Source organism: Trifolium pratense, linkage group LG2 (genome assembly GCF_020283565.1).
Source record: "Trifolium pratense cultivar HEN17-A07 linkage group LG2, ARS_RC_1.1, whole genome shotgun sequence".
NCBI classification, from domain to species: domain Eukaryota; kingdom Viridiplantae; phylum Streptophyta; class Magnoliopsida; order Fabales; family Fabaceae; genus Trifolium; species Trifolium pratense.
In genome coordinates, this window is record NC_060060.1 from 65,728,338 (window position 1) to 65,748,693 (window position 20,356).

Sequence of the window (20,356 nt, forward strand, 5' to 3'; positions counted from 1 at the left end):
TTTTCTTTAATGTCATAATAGATCAAATGAAATTTTATTGCTCACTTTCGCATGGAAACTGAGGATTCTAAATGTGTATACATTACATAATGCCTATGGTTACATAAACATCCTCTCCCCCTACTATAATCACAAATTGCATCAGTTTTAGAGGAGTGAATTTGCACATACTACTCATACAATAACAACACATAGTATTAACTACAAATAATCTCAGCTCATTAAATCAACAACCTCGAAGGTCACGCCACCTGAGATAAACTAACCCTGCATGATAATGAGTGTATGCGCCAGCCACAACCAATACATGAAACAATTGGTGACTGTGTCCAGCAATGTCAAATTTCCCAGGCATCCATCGTTCTGGAATCCTGGTGGCGTAAACCAGTGCCCCAAGTCCATACAAAGCACCCATCAGAATCTCATAACCAGTTGTGTAAAACACCTCAGGTTCGCCCCAGAACAGAAAAAGCTTGTGCAGAATAGGTACTGCACCAGACAAACCCATTCCCAAAAAGAGGGATGCACGGGTGGTGCGGAATTCTGGAGTTTGGAAAACTGGAAGGAGAGAAACCAGGATGGTGGCAATACCCAATAAAGTAATAGAGCCCATGTAAAGGTTGCAGAAAAATGGATAACACATAAATGAGTAATATACTGGAGGATAAAAAGAGGTAGATATCAAAGCCGCAATTCCAGCATAGTCAAGCCTGAGCATAATGTATGATACACGCTCAGAGTGGCAAGAGAGGAGATGGCAAACACTGCTAGCTAGCAAGCAAAACATGGCACCTCCTAAAAATGCATAAAAAGGCCACCTTGTAATTGGGCTAATTACCAGTGGTGCTATTATGTTCGCCAGGTCATCTTTTACATTATTCTGCGCAAAATCAACAGAGAAATAAGAAAAGTTGCATCTACTCTAAAAATCTAGTCAATCATCAACAGAAAGCGATGAAAAGAAAAAACAGACCAAAAGTACAGCAAAACATTTCTATTCAGAGATATATGAAATATTTCATTCTGAAAAAAAGGCTCCCAGCAGGAAATTATTGACCAACTGATATCTTAAGCATTTCATTCAGAATTCAAGTTTAACTCTTAATTTGTTATTTTTAAAAACTTGACTATATCATTTATTGTATTCCAGATGAGATATACACCCTCATAAACTTGTACTTCAGCACATTGGTTATCAATCAATATTCTACATACCTTTAAAGAAGAATCTACCCACAAGTAAAGATACAAAAAATAACACATGCTGATATCTCAAAAATGAATGAATGAGTGAGTTAGACTAAAACCTCACTGCCACTCCTCGAACCACAATGGGGAAAAACAGGATTAAAACAAGCAATTGGTTGTAAAGTAATTACCAGAACACAAACATCAGTATGATTGCTACTGGAAAATCTTACAGGCAAACAATTATACAGAAGTTCTTTAATATGCCAGCTTGAGATTTCATCCCTGAGTCTTTGCAAATCAGGCATGGAAGGTAGGCACGTCAAAAGTTCTGCTTGAAGTTTATGCAGGTCAGCATTCTTGAGGAAGTCAGGTAAATGCTGTAGCGAATTAAGATCTATAACATTCGGAACTTGCATGGCAGTGTATATGGTCAATGCCAGGAATAAGAAGAACCCAATCAAATGCCTGCAAGAGATAACATTTGTCATTTTATGATTGGGAGCAAGGAGCTAGGAGAAAAACAAAACAAAAAAAACATAGTTGACTATGTACGTACAAACGAGACAAAAAATGAGAAACAAAAATATGAAGTCGAAATCTTTACGGAAACAGACATGTTATTTAACTCCACTAATTGAGAGATAGTAAGGGTAAGTAAGGGTACCAATATAATGGAAAAGAGATAAAGAAAAGCAAACTGAAAATCGTAATTAACTTGGAGTTTTAGGCATTCTTGTCCAAAAAAGAATTAATTGGAAGGCTGGGAAGATCTTGATATGATATATCATCCTCAAAATGATGAAAAGCAAATAATTATGTGATCTCAATTTCTCAAATAAACATAGAAGTGCTTAAATTGCTATTGATGGTTTGTGAACTAGTGATCATGGCCACATGGGCTTTGATTATAAAACCATAAGAGCATAATCTTCCAACACTTAAAATAAGAAAGGAAACAGCATAAAAAGACCTTAAAATTTGTAGTGATCTGACATTAGGTACATCTTCCTATCTAGCACATCTGAAGGGCGGTGAAGCTAAATACAACCCACATACTGTCTGTCATATTTGTCTAAGATATACTTTTTTGTTTTTCTATTTGGAGGGAAATAAACCGGTATACATTGCTCTATTCATATAGTACTAAGCAAGACAGAACTCCCAGAGTGGAATGGCACATGGTTATCATACGACTCGATTCAAAACTGAATCTAATCTATACAAATCTCTAGGTTTATCTATTTTGGATATGAATCCCATCTTGAATACTAGTTATTTATCATGAATCCCAATTCACTAGGATGAATCATAAATCCATGATTCATTCTAATGAATCACCGCCTAAACTTAGTGTAGCCAGCCATTTTTTTCATCAACTTCGTATAGCCAACCACTATTCTTTTGTCATTTAATTTGTGACTTGAGTCTTGAATCATTTGAGGTTCATATATTGTATATCGACTTCCATATCACTTGTTTTTACATAAAAATATTACTTTTATAAGGAATGTATAGTAGGCCTAAAATAAAAGATCCTAGGTTCGAACCCAAGGAACCGTAGATATCCATTTTGGCATTCACCAGTTGAGCTAGGACTTATGGTATATCAAATATTCACGATTTAAATCTGGATTTGATCTCTGTAAGTCCTAGCTCAACTGGCAAATGCCGAAATTATTAGGCTGGATATCCATAGTGTCCCGGGATCTCTCATTTTTGTGTTAGTTTCATATGGTATTTACCATTCCATCTACAAATCTTAAAAATAATTCTCAAGCCATGCAAATGAATACTTAGAAATAATGAATATAAATCAAGAGATTGAGTTAAAAACTAAAAATTTCCATTAAAAACATCACAAACACTGAAACCCAATTTGAATTGAATTGAATTAAAGCAGAAAAAGAAGAAAGATAGAATCTTACGTCCAAACATTGAGAGTTTCATTGTGAATTGTGAAGATACTAAGCAAAACCTGCTTCATAGGCCATTCAGAACGATAATGACCAAGAATGTATTCATTATCTCTTAGAAAAGCGGGTAAAGAGTGATACTCAACAAGCTGATACTTGACCTTTTTCCATAACCTTTTCCCTTTCCCTTGTTTTCCACAACATTCTCTTTCTCCTCCACCATCATTCTCCAATAAACCTATCGAATCTTTATCTTTTGAATTGTCACCACCACCCATTTTTCTCTCTCTCAACTCCAGAATTGATCAAATCAAATAATCTAGAAGCAAAAAATAATCAAATAATAAAAATTAAAGGATGAAATTAAGGAGGAGAGTTTTAGAGATGGAAAAAAGGTACATACATACATACATGTGGTGTGAAGGGAGAAAAGGTTAATAATGGGAAATTGAAATTAACGAAGAAGACAAAGTTGAAATGGAGACGCAATTAATGTCGACGATGTAAACTAAAGAAGGAGATTCTTCGATGAGATGCGTAGATGCCACCTAGTACGGTTAGTTCTTGATATTATCATTCCATTTTTTTTTTCTTTCTTGTTCTATGTTGTCTCAAATGTGATTAGTTCTTGTAAAAAAAAAAGTGAATTGTTAGTTTATCAAATTATTTTAATAGAGTCAGATATCTTTTTCTTTTTTTCAAATACCTTGTGACTAGAAATGTTACTTTAAGAAGATAAGTGAGATGATCGAAGTTCGAACACAATTTCTGCATATATAATGTAATATTTCTGTCAGTTGAGCCAAGCTCATGAGACTAATAAGGTTTGATCGATTTTTTCATAGCTATAACTCAGAAGGCATTTGGAACAATTCATTGTTGGTCGAATCAATTACTAATTAGGCTTAAATGCAGTTTTGCCCCCATGTTTTGATTAAATCGGAATTTACCCCATGTTTTAAAATGCGGACTTTTACCCCCTGTTTTATAATTTTTTGGATTTTGCCCCCCTAAAATTCTGTTTTCGAGTCACAACTTCAAAGATTCACACAACTCAATTTGGATCAATAATTCACAAAACGGACATTGAAATGACCGTAATCGAGTTATCTTTCCACAGAATCAAACCCCACTAAATTTGGAGTTACAAAAAGAGATTAATTACCATTTTAGTGAAGGTATGTCCCCAAAATTCCGCACAAAATCTGCTTTCGAGTCACAACTTCAAAGAGATTGATGTATTTTATTTATTTGATCAAAATTTAATCCAAGAGCTTTATTACAATGACTGCATGACTGCACCACTCTTTTGTAGGGGTGTACGTGGACCGGATTGGGTTGGGTTTGGCCAAAACCAAAACCCAAACCACATATGGTACTCCGAGTTGGGTTTAGTAAAATAACCACCCGTTATAACATTGGGCCGGGTTGAGTAAATCTACTAATTTCCGAGTTGGATTGGGTTGGGTTGTGGGTTACCCAAATTATTTTTCTATTTTTTTATATTAAATATCTAAATGTTGAATCATAATATTTTTTCATAAAAAATAACCCAATCAATATATTTTCTTGAAAAATAGGGTAACTTTTTTTCACTATAAAAAATAATCATCCACTTGCCCGACCCAACCAACTTTTTTGGGTTGGATTGGGTGGGTTTGACCGGGTCGACCGGGTTTGCCCAACCCATATACACCCCTACTCTTTTGACCGCATGAGATTCAGATCCGAAAATGTTGTTAATAAACTTTAGTGTGCAGTGGTACCCCGGACATTTTGGGTCGGGTCCGGAGTCGGGTAAAAGACGTGCACAGAAAGAAAGAGTTTACAAAATTTCAGAATTACCCTCAACGTTTTGCTGATTTAGAAATCTCGCGCCACTTCTTCGTCTTTACACACTCTCTCTGTTCCGAACCCCAGTCACAGCGGCGATGTCTTCACAATCTTGGATTCTTCGTCTGATCTTCATCTGGGCTTCTGCATCCCTCGTATTCGCCAATGAACGTTCCTTCTGTATGCATTCTTTTCCCTTTCTCCTCTTTTCTCAGATTTGAGTTGCTTCTTGTTTTCATGTCAAGTTGTAAATTTCAATGTCGGTTTTCTTAAAACCCTAAATTTGTTGGATTTTGAAACTTTTTTTTTTATTTTGGAACAACTAGCTAAGTAGAATGTAATTTGTCCTATATTTAGTTTTCTCCTGTTTAAGCTTTATTGGGTTACTATGACTTATAAACCCTAGTGATTTCTAAATTATGCCAACATTCCTTTCACTGTTAATACTAAGGTATTGTACAAATTGTTGTCTTGTACAATATTTTGTAGACAAAAAGTTATTATGTGATTTAGTGAAGACAAAAGTTTCAGTTTTTGTTGAGTCCCTTGCCACTATAGTATGAGATTGTGGTTTGTATACATTGTTGGAATGTTGGATGCACCTGTTGAAGTATATAGCTAAATATGGTGTTGGTTGTTGTGTGTTGAATGTTAACTACTTGTTGTACTTAATTATTTTGTAGATATTGTTCAAAATACTACACTGCAGCTATCCCGTGGTTTGCCTGTGGGAAACTCTCCTGGTTCTAAGCCTGGTGCTATTGTGGTTGTTGAACGAGTTCATATACATGGACTGCCAAGGTTTAGAAACTTGAGAAAATTTGCCCACTCTGTGAAAGTGAAGTTGTTGCCTGCAAATTCAAATGTTCGTCTGCCGAACATTGAGATTTGCTTCCATAGGTGAGTATTTTCAGTAGTGCGTGCATTGTCTACTGTGTGTAGTGTGTGGTCTATCTTCTGTCATGCATCTAATCATGGGGTTAGTAAATATTTCTTTTATTGGTGAGGTTGGAATTGGATTTGGTTATTATATTGATGAGTGAACATGATGATAACAATCATTAATTTAAGGGGGGGGTATTCTCTGTTATTTATCTATTACAAAAGAGCAATATGCTTGGTTTAGATTATTTCCTCCTATTTTCTGATATTTAGCCTTGTGACTCAACCAAGAATTAATTCTCTAACTGCCATTTTAACTGTACAGTAACTTCCCACCCAATCCCCTAAGGCTTCTTTTATTCTTTGTAGTATTCACCCTTGCCCCCCCCTATCTTGAATTTTGTCCCCAGCACTATTGCTTCACTAGTTCTCTTCATAACTAGTCGTTGTCTATCAAAGAATTTGAAAACGGATAACTAAATCAATTAAGGGATTTCTCTGTATCTTTTTCAGGAATGCATCTCTTGCTATGGGGATGTGCTCACAAGGCCAGTGGGAGAAAGTTGTCACGGGATCTTGGGTTCGATCAATGTCTCCTTTTGACCATAAGCTCTTAGACATAAGGACTTTAGGCTCAACACTGGAGAATTTTGAGCTGTCTGTTGAAGAAGGTAAGTTATTGATTACAAGTTGCATTAAGGGCCATTGACAACCCTCTAAGAACAATTATGTCTAGAACTAATACGAGCTTTTTCCCTTGTTTGCAGAATTTTTTGCATATCGCATTGTATTGTTGATATTGGGTATTACTTTGCTGAGCTCAGCATCTTTTTTAAGCCAATCGTTAGCATTTTATTATAGCAGTGCAATGGCAATCGGAATAATTCTTGTGATATTGATCATTCTTTATCAGGTAACTTACTTATGTTCCTCATTTTTTTTTAAATTTGGATTGTTTAGAATTCAATCTCGCATTCTGTTTTTGATGAATTTTTTTGTGGAGCAATTTACCAAACTTTCAACTTCAACTCCTCTTGAAAAAATTATTTTTGTGCCTTGTATGTAAATTTTCTTGTGTGATAATTTTTTATTTATCTTGGGTGATTTCAGCGGTCAAGGCAACACTGACATTGTTGATTGCTGAGACTGTTGCCTGTCTATTCATATTTTATAATTTTAATTAATCTCGTAATTTGGGAGGAATATTTTTTTGAATATCAAGTAGATAAAGATTAGAATGATTATCTATGTTTCTACCTATCTAAATTTTAAAATGTGGTCGCTAGATGTTGAGGTTAAGATTCGAGTTCTCTGTCTGATTAATACTTTGATGGCGCACTTTCAAACCTTTGTGAGAAGCCTTAGATTCATTCAATTTCAAAATTCAAACAACTTCAGATATTTAATTTAAACTGTAAATTTCTTGTTGACCTTAATGTGGAATTTACATCGTCTAATTGACAGGGAATGAAACTTCTTCCAACTGGTCGGAGGAGTTCCCTTGCTATAGTTTTATATTCATCTGCTGTAAGTGTAAACCTCGGTACACTTCTCTCCAATTGTATATACTATTTTATAATTAATGTGGATCATATAATTTGAACCATTATTTTAATCAGCTTGGTTTGGGGACTTTTCTCCTCCGTTACATTCCTGGTTTGGTTCGTTCAATCCTTACGGAGCTAGGAATTGATGAAGACATGTATAATCCTGTATGTAAGTCATCTCCATGCTTTCTGCTAATTTGATTAATCTGCACTACTTTTTTGTAAATTTTTTTAACTTTATTTATTTGTATTCTAAATTATGGTTATGTTGGTTGGGCACTTGGGCTCACCTCTTTTGTCTTCAAATTTATTTCCTACTCAAAAAATTCACGAGAAGCCGGAAACCTAGTTGTGCTATAAAACTCCGGCTATGATAAGGTACATGGAAGGGTGAAAAGATTTGTGTTGGTGTAATTGGAGGCCTATGGTAAGATGGGTGCATGCAAGGGGGTTAAGTATAAAGGGAGTGATAACGAAGCTGTATTTGCCTAAAAATAGAAAATACGGGGGATTTTGTTAGGCATTTAGAAACATTCAGACTTGAGGTGAGAAAGTTGGTCTCAAACTCACCTATTGTTTGTACACTCTGGTTATATTTATCAGAAGGATTCTTGAATAATAACTAAGGGTTCCAATCCCTATTTTTTTGTTCATTCACTTTGATCCTTTTACATCTTTTACCTGTTGTTACTATCATGGTGAGAATGGAAGAAAATAAGAGAAAGTGAAAGAAAATCTGTTGAGAGAATTTGAGAGAATGTGAAATTTATTTTCTGATGCAAAGAGGTGAAATCATAGACATGATGAATTAGTATTTATAGGTACTCCTCCTATAGTATATGATAGTTGCAACTGCAGTTGTAACCGTCAGCAATATAATCTTTTACTGGATAACTAAGTGTAAAGTGATTATCTGATTAAAACTGACCGTGATCCATTAAAACAAACCGTTGTAAAGGGATGATAACTGGAAAGAGTGAGCAGTAATGATCTCTTGGTGAAGAAAATGGACGGAGACAGCAGGTCAAGAGTGGTTGGGTACTGCAACTGCAAGGACTTCAACGCTCAAGTAAGAAGTTGTTCAGTAGAGTTATGGTTACCCCTTTATATAGAAGGTCGGTCAAATGCTTTTGGCGGGAAAGTTGGTTAGTGCGGTAACCACCTTGTTCATTTTATTGCGTCACCATCACTTTACAACGGTTCAGTGGCGCCTTTTGTGGAAAACAGCACAAGGCAGGGGACCGGGGCCCAATCAACAGAACCTGTGTAAGCTGAAATACTCTAGAGCAGAAAAAGTAAATGCACAGATATGAACACGGCAAATAAAATCCATTATGAGTCTATCATGCATTGCAAAAGACTAATTCATCGATTTAAACCTATGTGTGACCTCCTGGTCACCGAGTAGCAACTCTAGCTGTTGTGAGAAAACTTTCGTTTACCAGAATTTATGGCATGAACAGAGGTCCTTGGAAATGAAACTGATAGTTATGACATATTTTATAAAAGGAAACGTGGGAAAAATGATACAACTAATCATTCCCTTATAGGAATGTTTCCTTATTCAGCGAGGGAAGAGAAAATAGATGTGGATCAAATTGATTAAATAGCAGAATGTTCTCTGCCATTGTTTTTATGCATGATTTGAGTGGTGAATTTTACCCTAGGAGAGCTAAGGCCTCTCGAAGTGCCTCCTTTATCATTTACAGTTTATTTCCTTTCATTTTAGTCTTCTGTTTGTACTGTGAGCTAGATCCCACATGAACTCTAGCTATTTCCAGTAATAAGAATATCTATTCACTACTATATTCTACTGTTTTATTTTATTGATCAATGTTCAGTAGTAATCGAGATCGAGTCCTATCAATTGGTATCCAGAGCCTTGGTTTGCGCTGCACACCAGAGAAAACGATGGATGCGAGATTTGATTCAATGGAACAAAAATTGGGAAACATCGAAACAAAGTTGCAACAAATTCGTCAGATGTTGTTGGAACAACAATCAAGACCGCCAGTCACGGTGGAGCAGTTTCGCGAGCTCATTCAAGAGGAACGGGCTCGTCGTAACCGTCTTCGTGGGCGACCACGGGGAAGAGTGCACCACTATCACGAAGAGGAGGAATGGAGCGATAATAGTGCGTGGTCGTGGGACTCACCTCAACCACCGCAAACTGATGGTGGTAACCATAATTTCTACGACGGCAGAGAAGAAACTCACCTGAACAAATCTGAGTTTCAGCCGGAAACAATAGTGATGAAGGTGTCTGAAACTACAGTTAAGGTTGAGACCGAGAAAATGAGGGTGCTAAGTACGATGGCAGATAACGATTGTGTACATAGATCAGCGGTGCAGCCTCCGCCAACATGGCAAAATACCACTAGACCTGTGACGACACCACCGCAGCGAGTTCTGCCGCTCAAACCGCTGAAATCGCCAAACGCAGAGTTGAGCCACCATCTCAGTCAAATGCCACGAGTTCCGTCAAAGCCTCTAGACACCGGCCGATCGGTGACAGTACTATCACAGCGATCTTCGCCGGACTCCGATTTGCATGAACGAATCGCTGCAAACACAGATATTCAAGAAAGAAAAGAGCAGGTGATTATTATCAAACCACCGCCGAAACCGCCAGACTTATATCGACTTGTGTTGGTTCCACCATGGCGAGAACCACCGGACATGGGAGTAGAGATTTCTTTAATGGAGAACGTGGAAGGTTTTCTCTTGTTGAAGAAAGAGAGAAGGGTAGTTTTGATATCTTACATGGTGGGTCTAGCTCTTAACTCGGTTGATTTGGCTTGGATTAGAAAAGAAGATCAAAGGGCAAATGGGTCAATTGGCAAGGTTGGTATCTCTTTTAACATAATGGGTCAGACCCAAATTAAATTTTGTTTGATTTTGAAGGAATTAGCAATGTGGGCAGGAATAGAGTTATTGAGCTTAGTTCAATTTAATGATAACAATTGGATTATGAAAAAGGAGGGGGTGGGTACAGTTGATTATATGAATCTGAAGGGGATAGAAACAGGTCAGTGCTTCGTTTTAGGTGAGTTGGGTCAAACTCTTGATCTCATGGACCTAGTCCAATGTTATCATATCACTAGTGTTCAGGAGAAAAGGTTTTGTAATGGTATGGCTTTGTGTTGGACAATTTTGACTCATCTTTTACCACCAAATGATGATTATTCGGTGCTACAAGGTGGGGGAAAATTACATGGGAATGCTCACTACGCTGAGAGAATGTATGAATACATGGTTATGCTAACTATCCAAGTAGACGATGATCTGGTAAGAGGGTACACAAAGGAGGTTGAAGTTATGCTCCATGAACAATTTCTCTTTGATAACCTGCTTGAATTCATTCGAAGTCTTAAAGAATTTGTGGATCCTAGGAATACTACCAAAATTTTGAAGTTCATCATTCTTGTTTTGAATGGAAGGAATATGAAAGAAGAAACAATATCAGTACACTTATTCATTCATACAATGAATTGTTACATGGAAGATATAAGTGGTTTTCTTATGTTGTTGGAAAAGCCTATAGCATATGCCCTTGATCCTTTAGATACTTCAATGGAGGTTTTTATTTTCTTAGCTGGACCTATGATTGATTATGTCCGAGCTTCAGTGATTTTGAAAGAGAGCAACTGCAGGTCACCTAGAGACAGAGTGAGTGAAGTTGTCCAACAGATTCGATTGTTTGAAGCTGACTCGACAAGTTTTCAACAGTGGGACCCTGGGAAGGAACCAATTTTGGGAAGTGAATATGGAATAGATCAGTGGCCTTTCTGCATTGCATATGCACTTGTTCTTTGTTATATTTTAAGGCTCTCAAAGCATGAAAACTATAAGTTCTCAAAGATAATTGGAGGGTTAGGGGACATGTTGATCACTACCTTTGAATTCCAAGAAGGGGTCAACTTTTGCAATCAGAGTTGTCTCCAGAAATTTCTGGAAATAATAATATTCAGTTTGTCAGATTTTATATTTGGCCTAACTCATCCTCACAAAACCGGCTTGTAAGGTGAGGGTTGCCTAAGCTATATAAACGCTACACAGGCCATATCTCTTAGCAATGTGGGACTAAATCCACCCCTTCACACCCAACACAATGAAGGTGTTGGAGGCTGCAATGAAGGCAACTCATCTGCCGCAATTAGGCAGATGGGGGCGGACCGCAATGAAGGCGGAATATCCAACACACCCCCTCACGCTCAGGCCCAATGGGCCTGAAGTGTGGACGATGCGGGAAGCCCAACAATAGATCTAGGATAAGCTCTGATACCATGTCAGAATGTTATATTTGGCCTAACTCAACCTTACAAAACCGGCTTGTAAGGTGAGGGTTGCCTAAGCTATATAAACGCTACACAGGCCATATCTCTTAGCAATGTGGGACTAAATCCACCCCTTCACACCCAACACAATGAAGGTGTTGGAGGCTGCAATGAAGGCAACTCATCTGCCGCAATTAGGCAGATGGGGGCGGACCGCAATGAAGGCGGAATATCCAACACAGTTCAATATTGAAATTTTCAAAGAACACTACCCATGTCATGGTTTCAAAGGAGGTACCAAGGTCACTAGCTTCAATCATAATTTGGAAGGATAAGTTTGTGCTTAAATTCCTTGATTTCTTGCAAGCTGTTCATGCCATGTTCATGAAATCCACTACAAGTGACAAATTTCTGACAACATTCTTTATGTTTACTTGGAATCTCAGTGTTTGCTACCTAGAGGGGTTGTTTCATTTAGCCATTGTGAAAATGGTGGTATTAAATTCATCAGTGAGGATAATACCATGGGATCCAGGAAAATTCAATGTTTTTATGGCTAAAGTTGCTTGTGAATGCTATTGGAGAAATTCTCTTTCAATCTATTGTTTGCTTAATTGGGTCTATGGAAGAAGGAATCATTTCCAACCTTTACCAACTGGTTTGAATGAAGAGTCGCAGCTGGAACAAGAACCTGAAGAAGCATTAGATACTCGAAGGAATGACCAAGGAGAAGTGGAAGTTTTGGTCAAATGGGAAGGATTGCCTGAATTTGAAAACTCTTGGGAGATAGCTGACAAGATGAGAAAAGAGTTTCCCAGATTCCTCCTTGAGGTCAAGGAGAATTTTGAAGGGGGAGGTATTGATAGTTATGACATATTTTATAAAAGGAAACGTGGGAAAAATGATACAACTAATCATTCCCTTATAGGAATGTTTCCTTATTCAGCGAGGGAAGAGAAAATAGATGTGGATCAAATTGATTAAATAGCAGAATGTTCTCTGCCATTGTTTTTATGCATGATTTGAGTGGTGAATTTTACCCTAGGAGAGCTAAGGCCTCTCGAAGTGCCTCCTTTATCATTTACAGTTTATTTCCTTTCATTTTAGTCTTCTGTTTGTACTGTGAGCTAGATCCCACATGAACTCTAGCTATTTCCAGTAATAAGAATATCTATTCACTACTATATTCTACTGTTTTATTTTATTGATCAATGTTCAGTAGTAATCGAGATCGAGTCCTATCAGAAACATGCAGAGCTACAGTGTCTGCATTTATGTCCGTTAATCTAATAAATACTAGTAATAGCTATCAAATAATAAAAGGTTTACTGATTAAGTTATCCCATTATGACATGGAATTGGTGTGTTAGACTGCTGCTGTAGTGCAAAGTAGACAATTGTTTCCCTGTTTGATTCCCCAGGGAAGAGGCTTGCTGTAAGGCAGCAGGGTCTTGAAGGAAGTAATAGCAGAGAAGACAGATATCTAGGAATGCTAACATCCCTCTTGAGAACTTCTATCACCTATGTTGGCTATTAGGGTACCAGATGAAAATGAACATATAATCTATCAGGAAGATTCAGTAGATGACCCAAATCCAAATGACAGAATGGAAATACTAAGAAATATTTAGTATAAAAGAGTCTCAAACTGCCCAAAATGAAAGATGTCCCCTTTCTCACCTCTCCTATTTGTATATTTGGCACACCTAGTCCCCTATCATAATCCTATCTTCTACTAACTCACCCTTCTTGAGTAATTTTTTTAAATGCTAGGCTCCTCTCTCCCTGCTGACTCATCATCTGTGCTTGTCATTTGCACTCAAATTTGTTTTAGTTTTAAAATTTTAGTATAAGGGAGAATAACAAAGGTTTTAAAAGAGAAAAGATAGAAAGGAAAAAGGAAGGAAAACAACGTCTTTTCTCTTTTTATTAACTTATTGGAAAAACCATTCTCTCTTCTTAGTCTCACATTGGAAAAACCATGCTCTCAGTCCTCTTTCTCTTGTATAAATATTTGATTTTCAACTCCGATGTAAGGCAAAAAAGATTAAATACGCAAACTTAACACTAACTATAGAGCCTAAGTGAGTTTAGTAAAATTGCTTCTGTAAGAAAGAACCACGAGTTGTGCATGTGAGACCTGGTGCGCCAAGCTCTTCGTGTTTTTATTTTCATAGCAGTTTTTCATTTTTTATTTCGGTGATGACACTATGTATAGTGGATACAATGATTACAAGAAGGGTAATATATTTTGTTTACAAGAGAAGTTGAGATTGAATGGACTCCAAATTTGGAATATTCAGCTATCAAACAACTTTAACTTTAGAGTTGATCCCATTGTACATAGTGAACATTCTTCTTTCTTGCAGTCACCCTTTAAATTGAATTTGTTTCACAGTTTCTACAGTATGCACTGCTTATCATTTTTGCCTTTTCCCATTTACATTGTCTTTAAATGCTTAACTCGTGAAATGTCAATTGCAGTTGGCAATATTTTTGCTCACATTTGTTGCAATAGCCGGGGCCTGGTTAGGATTCTGGGTGGTCAAAAAACTTGTGCTGACTGAAGAGGGATCGGTGGACATAAGCACTGCTCAATTTGTTGCATGGGCCATAAGGATTTTGGCTGCTATTATGATTCTTCAGGTTTTTCTTTTATAACGATTCTGTTTTTTCTTCTTTTATGTTTATCTAAATCTTCATACTTCCTTGTTTCTTGCTCCATTTTTGTGGCTCTTTTACCTGCATAGAGTAAAACAATATTAGCACATGATTACAAGTTTGATAAAAATATGTTGTTTCCAGAGTTCTATGGATCCTCTGCTGGGAACATCAGCATTATTATGTGGATTACTCGTTCCCTCCTTGAAAAGGTTGCTTAGATTGAGATTCCTCCGACGCTTGCGCAGGTTAGTTAACTGTCTTATACCTGGAGCTTCCTTCATAACTTTCGTCTTTCGATATTCAATAATGAATATATGCCTTTTAATTTCAACATTAAAGATAATACACATGCATTCCTGAACCACACCGTGATAATATATTTATAGCAACATGGTTTTCTTTTATTTTTTAGTTGAGATGCCACTTTTCTATCTACAGTGAACTTTTTATTTAAGAGGAGCTAAATTAAAAAAGATTGTAATTTTTTTAACTTCGGTGGAATGCTGTAAATTACAATAATTTAATGTGTTAGATTTACATTTACCTAGTCTTGATTGTTTTGACCAATAAGTTATTAAACTATCCACCACTCTGAGATCATGAGGGAATTTTGCAGGCATTTATTCAAATCACCCAAGAAAAACAGGAGGAGATCCCAGGTTTATAGTTCATCACCTTTTGACGATGAAGATGATGAGGATATCGACAATATAGAGGACTCTACACTTTATCGGCCACAATGGAAAAGCTCCCCCATGACCCCTTGCAAATCTTCTGAACGAGGTTTGCTCCATCTTTCAAATTCCATACAAATTATGTTACTTTTTCAGTTTTCAACATAAGTGGTGCATAACATGCTAAATTTGTTCGTCATCAGGCTCCAATAGGTCACTACCTAAAAGGCTGACAGAGGATTTATATCCATCCATCATACACACTACTCCTGAAAGAAGAAAATATTCACCAGCAGAATGGAATGCGTTCACAAAGAAGTCCACTGAAAAAGCGTTGGAGGAGCTTGTTGCATCTCCTGATTTCGGTAAATGGCTATCCAGCAATGCAGATAGGATTAGTGTAACGCCCAACTCCGAAACTGAGCGGCGGCGCAGGTGGTTGTGGTCTTGAGCCACTTGGCATTGTTTCACAAAATGATGATAGCTTCATCAAAGTAGCTTAGAGAAACAAAGAGGGTTTCATGTCTGTCTAACAGTTGGTTCTCTTAACACAGAAAACAAAACCAGAAGGGAAATGTTGTAGATTAGATGAGCTTTAATGGTGTAAATTTTCGTGATTAGTAGTGTTTTTCACGGTTTAGAATCTGTAGATATTCATTCTCTATGCTAGTAGTTTTTAACTTTTCTGTAGTTTTGGTTATTTGAGTTTCATATTTGCTGTTCACTGTTGGTAATTTGTATGGATTACATTCATCTCTGCTATCTAACATAACTATATAAACCCATTAAACCGATTGCATCAGCTTGGGACTGTCAAGTTTTAGAGTTCATTGGCCTTATGGTTTTTAATTTTTATAGTAGTGTAATAATAATACTATTCATTATACAACATTGTTGATTGTCATGCAAGACCTTTTTATGGAGTCGTATAATGGTTTAGACTATTAGCTCTTCAATCTTGAATCTGTTTTTTGAATACTTCTTTTTATTGTTTCCCGGATGGGTCTGTTTGGATAAACAGTCTATTTACAACTTATAGCATAAACACTTATATGATAAGCACTTATGTATAAGCTTGCATAAATTATTTTTATAGCAAAAAATTGAATGGAATGAGAAAAACTTACCTTATGTAAGAGATTCCTCCACGAATATTGGTCGGGCTAAATAACAGTAACAACTTTTTACTAATATGTTAATCTAAAAAAAACCTTACAGTTACAATTTTTTGTTTACAACGAAGATGAGGATAGAACCCAAGACTTCAAGCATACTATCCAAACATCTCATTGCTAAACCAAACATAGTAGCGTTTTATAATTTTATCACAATATAAGTCCATACCAGAAATTGTAGAAATTATGCAACTCCATGGGGATACATCACTAATAATAGAGAATAAATGCGTGTCTCAATCAAGTTTTAATCTCTACGATGGAAGAGCATTAATGCTATATCCCCTTCAAGCTAATAGTAATTTGGTTGTTGCTCACTTAGATATTTGAATCTTCAAACATACTAGCAAGAATTAGCATCTTGTAAGTTGTTAAAACAGGATCAAATGTGAAAGATATGTATGTTTCTTTTCTTTTTGTGGCAAATAATAGTAGTTTGTTGTAGTTTCTTTAAGAATAAATAGTAGTTGGTTGGTATGTCTAATCTTGGACAAAAAACACTTGTCAATTTTATTTCTTTTTTCTGTAGTATATATATATACCATCTGTGAGTAAACTGCATATATTAATTAATATTCATATAACAAAAAATAATTTTACATCTCTCACACTCGTACCAAACTAAGTATTTCCAATTCATCCATTGGCGTCGTTTGTTCATGTAAATTAGAGAAATGTTATTTGAACATCTAATTTTGGATAACTTTTTGACAATTTTTTCTCTCGTACTCCCATTAAATTTTTATTCTCTCTTTTCCTTGTTCTCTCTATTGTTTTTATCTAATAAGAATAAGGGAAATAAAAGATGTTACAAAGTTGTCAACAAATTGATGTTAAAATAACAGTCATGTAAATATATGTTTCGCTTTCAATTTCTCATTTTGTATTCCAAAGCTACATTTACAATATATGAGCTACTATTTATTTGATGGTTCATATATCTTATCTATATAGTGTTGGCGCAGCAGAAGCAAGGATTTCCTTGGTTCAGAGGATGCAAAGTTCAGAGGTTGTGTTGCATCTGACTCTGAAGTGCTTCAGAGGATGGATTGCAGGCACAGGCACGCAGGTAAGCTCATAGGCGCGCATGCTTGAGCTTGAGCACACTAGCAGTTTTGCAAAAACTGCAATATGCAAGATGAACAAGTTTCTTGATGAAATGATTAAAAACTGAACTTGAAAACTTAGGGAAAATAGAGAATTTTATTCTTCCTTAATGGGCCACAAAAGATTGATTACAAAAGAATGCACTAGTTGCACTTATATAGGGTGGCTTGTGTAACAAGCAAGCTCATCCCTTAGGCCTAAACAAATTCCCTAACTACCTAGTTAGTTACTAACAAATTTTTAACTAACAAGTTGGTTGTAACTAACTCTAACAACATCTAAACAAACTAATTTTCAAGATGAATTAACCACTTTCTTAACGTATAGAACAAATATATAAAAGATTCAACAAATTATAAATTCGATTTTTTTTTTTTGTTATATTAAGATTAGAGAGACACGTTTATTACTTATAATAACTTATAAGTATTCTATACACCTTATACGGTATTACCGGAGCGTGTAGGTGTAGTCTACCTTCTTTGATACTATATTGCCACATGATTGTTCACTAAAAGATTCACTTACTTACAATTGAGGTCAGTAGGACAACGTGCTCTCACATCCCAAGTGGCCCTCTCTAACTTTGGGAAAGTAGACTACACTACACGGTTCATATTGATATTTGATATGTTTTTGTTTGATTCTCAAACCGATAATAATGCTTACAAATATCTTTACCCAACTTTCATGCGGTTTTGGGATCACAACTTTGTACATAACTCTACTCGATTAGAACAAGCCCACCAAGCCCTTGGTGTTAATTATCTCCCAAATACTGTCAATATTAGAACCTTAACAATATGTAAATCATGGCTAATGCTACACAAGTGGTCTACCGTGGACAAATGATCTACCGAATATGAATTTTACGAAATTTACTGTTGGATTGAAAGTTTATATTGTATAGATCATCCATAAATTTTTTAAATTTTTTTGAAAATAATTTGATATGTTAACCCATCAAGATTTACTTATTTAATAAACTGTTAATCTTGATGTGTCTCAATAACACATCAAATGATTTTTAATTTTTCTAAATTTTTCTACGGATGATCTATATGATATAAACTTTCAATCTAACGGTGAATTTTGTAAAATTCGTATTCGTTATAATGTTATTCATGACTGGTCCACCATGGACCACTTAATGAAGTGGTCCAATATTAGAATTTACCTGTAAATCATAAATAAACGTCAAAATTTTGATTTGTCAAAAAAAGAAGAAATATTATCTGAATTTTGAAAGGCTACCGAGGATTATCCATTTATGAGTTATTTTATTTATAATTTATTCAATATTCATTTTTTTAAGTAACGTGAGATTTAACTCACCGCATCTCCAACTCAATTCAATTAATCTTTTCATTATATATATAAAAAAGAGAAATACTTGTCATGTTTTATTGTTTTATTTATTTTACAGGAAGTATAATTAATTTGAGCTGTTTTATACAGTAGTGTCTCGTGAATTATTTTTTAATCATAACGTTTCGTGATAGGACCAAACTGCAAGCATGGCATTTTATGGGATTAATTAATTTAATCTAATTATTTACGGAAAGCCTCACTTTATGAATAGGATAGTTTAGAATAAAATAATGTACTAAAAAAAGAATAGAATAAAATGAAAGACCAACAATAAGTTGATTCTATAATTGTTTTTTTGACTAAGTTGATTCTATAATTCTATTCAACAGCTATTGGATTTTTTTTACATTTATTTATAAATTAATTTTTTTTTTGACGAACAAAGACTTATATCATTTCATTATTCAAAAAAGAAGCAATACAAATAGGTAATGTCTCAAAATAACAACGACGAGGCCAAGAAATGGCCGCCCTAGCAAGAGTGTGGGCAACCATGTTCGCTTGCCGTTTGATAAACTTAACCTTGAAGTTTGGATTACACAACATAACTTTATTAATATGGGAAATAAGTAAGCTAAATTCAGAACTACCACTATGCAAACGATGAACTGCATCCACCACGCTTTTTGAATCCGTTTCAAAAATGACCTTCGATATACCTCTTTGACTCAACATTTCCAAGGCTTTAATTAGTGCTATGGATTCACCTTCCATAATGGAGCAATTTCCTTCCATCCATGTAGTCTCCGCCATCACAAATCTCCCCCTATCATCACGTAGAACCCATCCAGTACTGGTTTTGTTAATCGCTTGATGAAATCCGGCGTCAACGTTGCATTTGTACCATCCAGGATCTGGTGTCTGCCATCTGGTTGTGTGCTGCTGCTGCTCATGGCGTGAATGACCTTGCTGTACCTGCTGAACTGAGTTCCATTCCTCCCATAGAACACGTGCTTTGATTCCTAAGCTTCGTCCCGGTTCATTCGTGTCATTCCACACCATGTTGTTTCTGTTATTCCATAGTACCCAGGCTAGCATAGCAAACATTCCCGCCGTCTCCTTATCTTCTGTTGAGCAGATTGTGTGAATTAGTTGATTGGCAATGTTGTTATGTTGCAGCCGCGCCTCTAGATTCTGCAGTATACCAGCTGCTTGCCAAGCTTGTTTGCTTATCTCACACCCAAAAAATACATGCCAATCATCCTCATTTTCCTGATTGCAAACCGGACACAATAAAGGGCACGAAACCTGTCGCTCTTGTAGTCGCAGCCGGGTTGGCAAACAACCTTTGCTAACACGCCATAAGAGATGCTTGGCTTTTGGAGGAGCCTGAATTGACCAAAGATCACGCCAAGCTGCTTGTTGGGGCGCATCATGCACTTTGCCTGCAATTTTCATCATCAGCTTGTATCCACTCTTGACATTGTAATTACCATTTGTGCTATCAATCCATAATAACTTGTCCTCCTCAACCATATCAAATAAAGGAATCCCAAGTATACGGTTAGCAATATGAATAGAAAATAAAGACTCAATTTTATCCTTATCCCACATTGTAACATTGGACATCATAAGATCATTAACATTATAATTATGCACACCTTGGTCTTGCGGTGAAGGTAACCATGCGCCGTTTTCTCCTCTCAACCAAGGTAGTAGTTTAATCATTTAAAGTTAATTATTAAAATAGTGATCCAAATGAGTACCGGTAGTTACTCTCTC

General features: G+C 36.1%; 2 protein-coding genes across 8 annotated transcripts in view; one reads left to right on the plus strand and one right to left on the minus strand.

Moving 5' to 3' along the window:
• Positions 1 to 20,356, minus strand: part of LOC123906311 (heptahelical transmembrane protein 4) — a 21,036-nt gene continuing 680 nt past the window's right edge. The window contains exons 1-4 of one of the 7 annotated variants that reach the window (XM_045956202.1): positions 3,508 to 3,743; positions 3,117 to 3,423; positions 1,380 to 1,656; positions 1 to 880 (exon numbers count right to left, since the gene is read on the minus strand). In XM_045956202.1, coding sequence (XP_045812158.1) covers positions 227 to 880; positions 1,380 to 1,656; positions 3,117 to 3,382 — 1,197 coding nt within the window. In that variant the 5' untranslated portion in view covers positions 3,383 to 3,423; positions 3,508 to 3,743 and the 3' untranslated portion in view covers positions 1 to 226. Of the gene's footprint in view, positions 881 to 1,379; positions 1,657 to 3,116; positions 3,744 to 20,356 lie in introns of those variants that run through there. The other 6 variants (XM_045956207.1, XM_045956203.1, XM_045956204.1 and 3 more) reach the window with 6 other exon arrangements.
• Positions 4,949 to 15,890, plus strand: LOC123906310. The gene is made up of 10 exons (XM_045956201.1): positions 4,949 to 5,117; positions 5,621 to 5,837; positions 6,333 to 6,490; positions 6,587 to 6,732; positions 7,284 to 7,346; positions 7,439 to 7,531; positions 14,128 to 14,289; positions 14,449 to 14,552; positions 14,924 to 15,090; positions 15,185 to 15,890. The coding sequence occupies exons 1-10, from the start codon at positions 5,036 to 5,038 to the stop codon at positions 15,430 to 15,432; spliced, it is 1,440 nt and encodes a 479-aa protein (XP_045812157.1). The 5' UTR covers positions 4,949 to 5,035; the 3' UTR covers positions 15,433 to 15,890.

Coding starts and splice junctions, on each gene's coding strand:
- LOC123906310 (XM_045956201.1), top strand. CDS start 5,036: ATGTCTTCACAATCTTGGATTCTTCGTCTGATCTTCATCTGGGCTTCT. Junction 7,347..7,438: donor TAGTTTTATATTCATCTGCT/GTAAGTGTAAAC, acceptor TATTTTAATCAG/CTTGGTTTGGGGACTTTTCT. Junction 15,091..15,184: donor TTGCAAATCTTCTGAACGAG/GTTTGCTCCATC, acceptor GTTCGTCATCAG/GCTCCAATAGGTCACTACCT.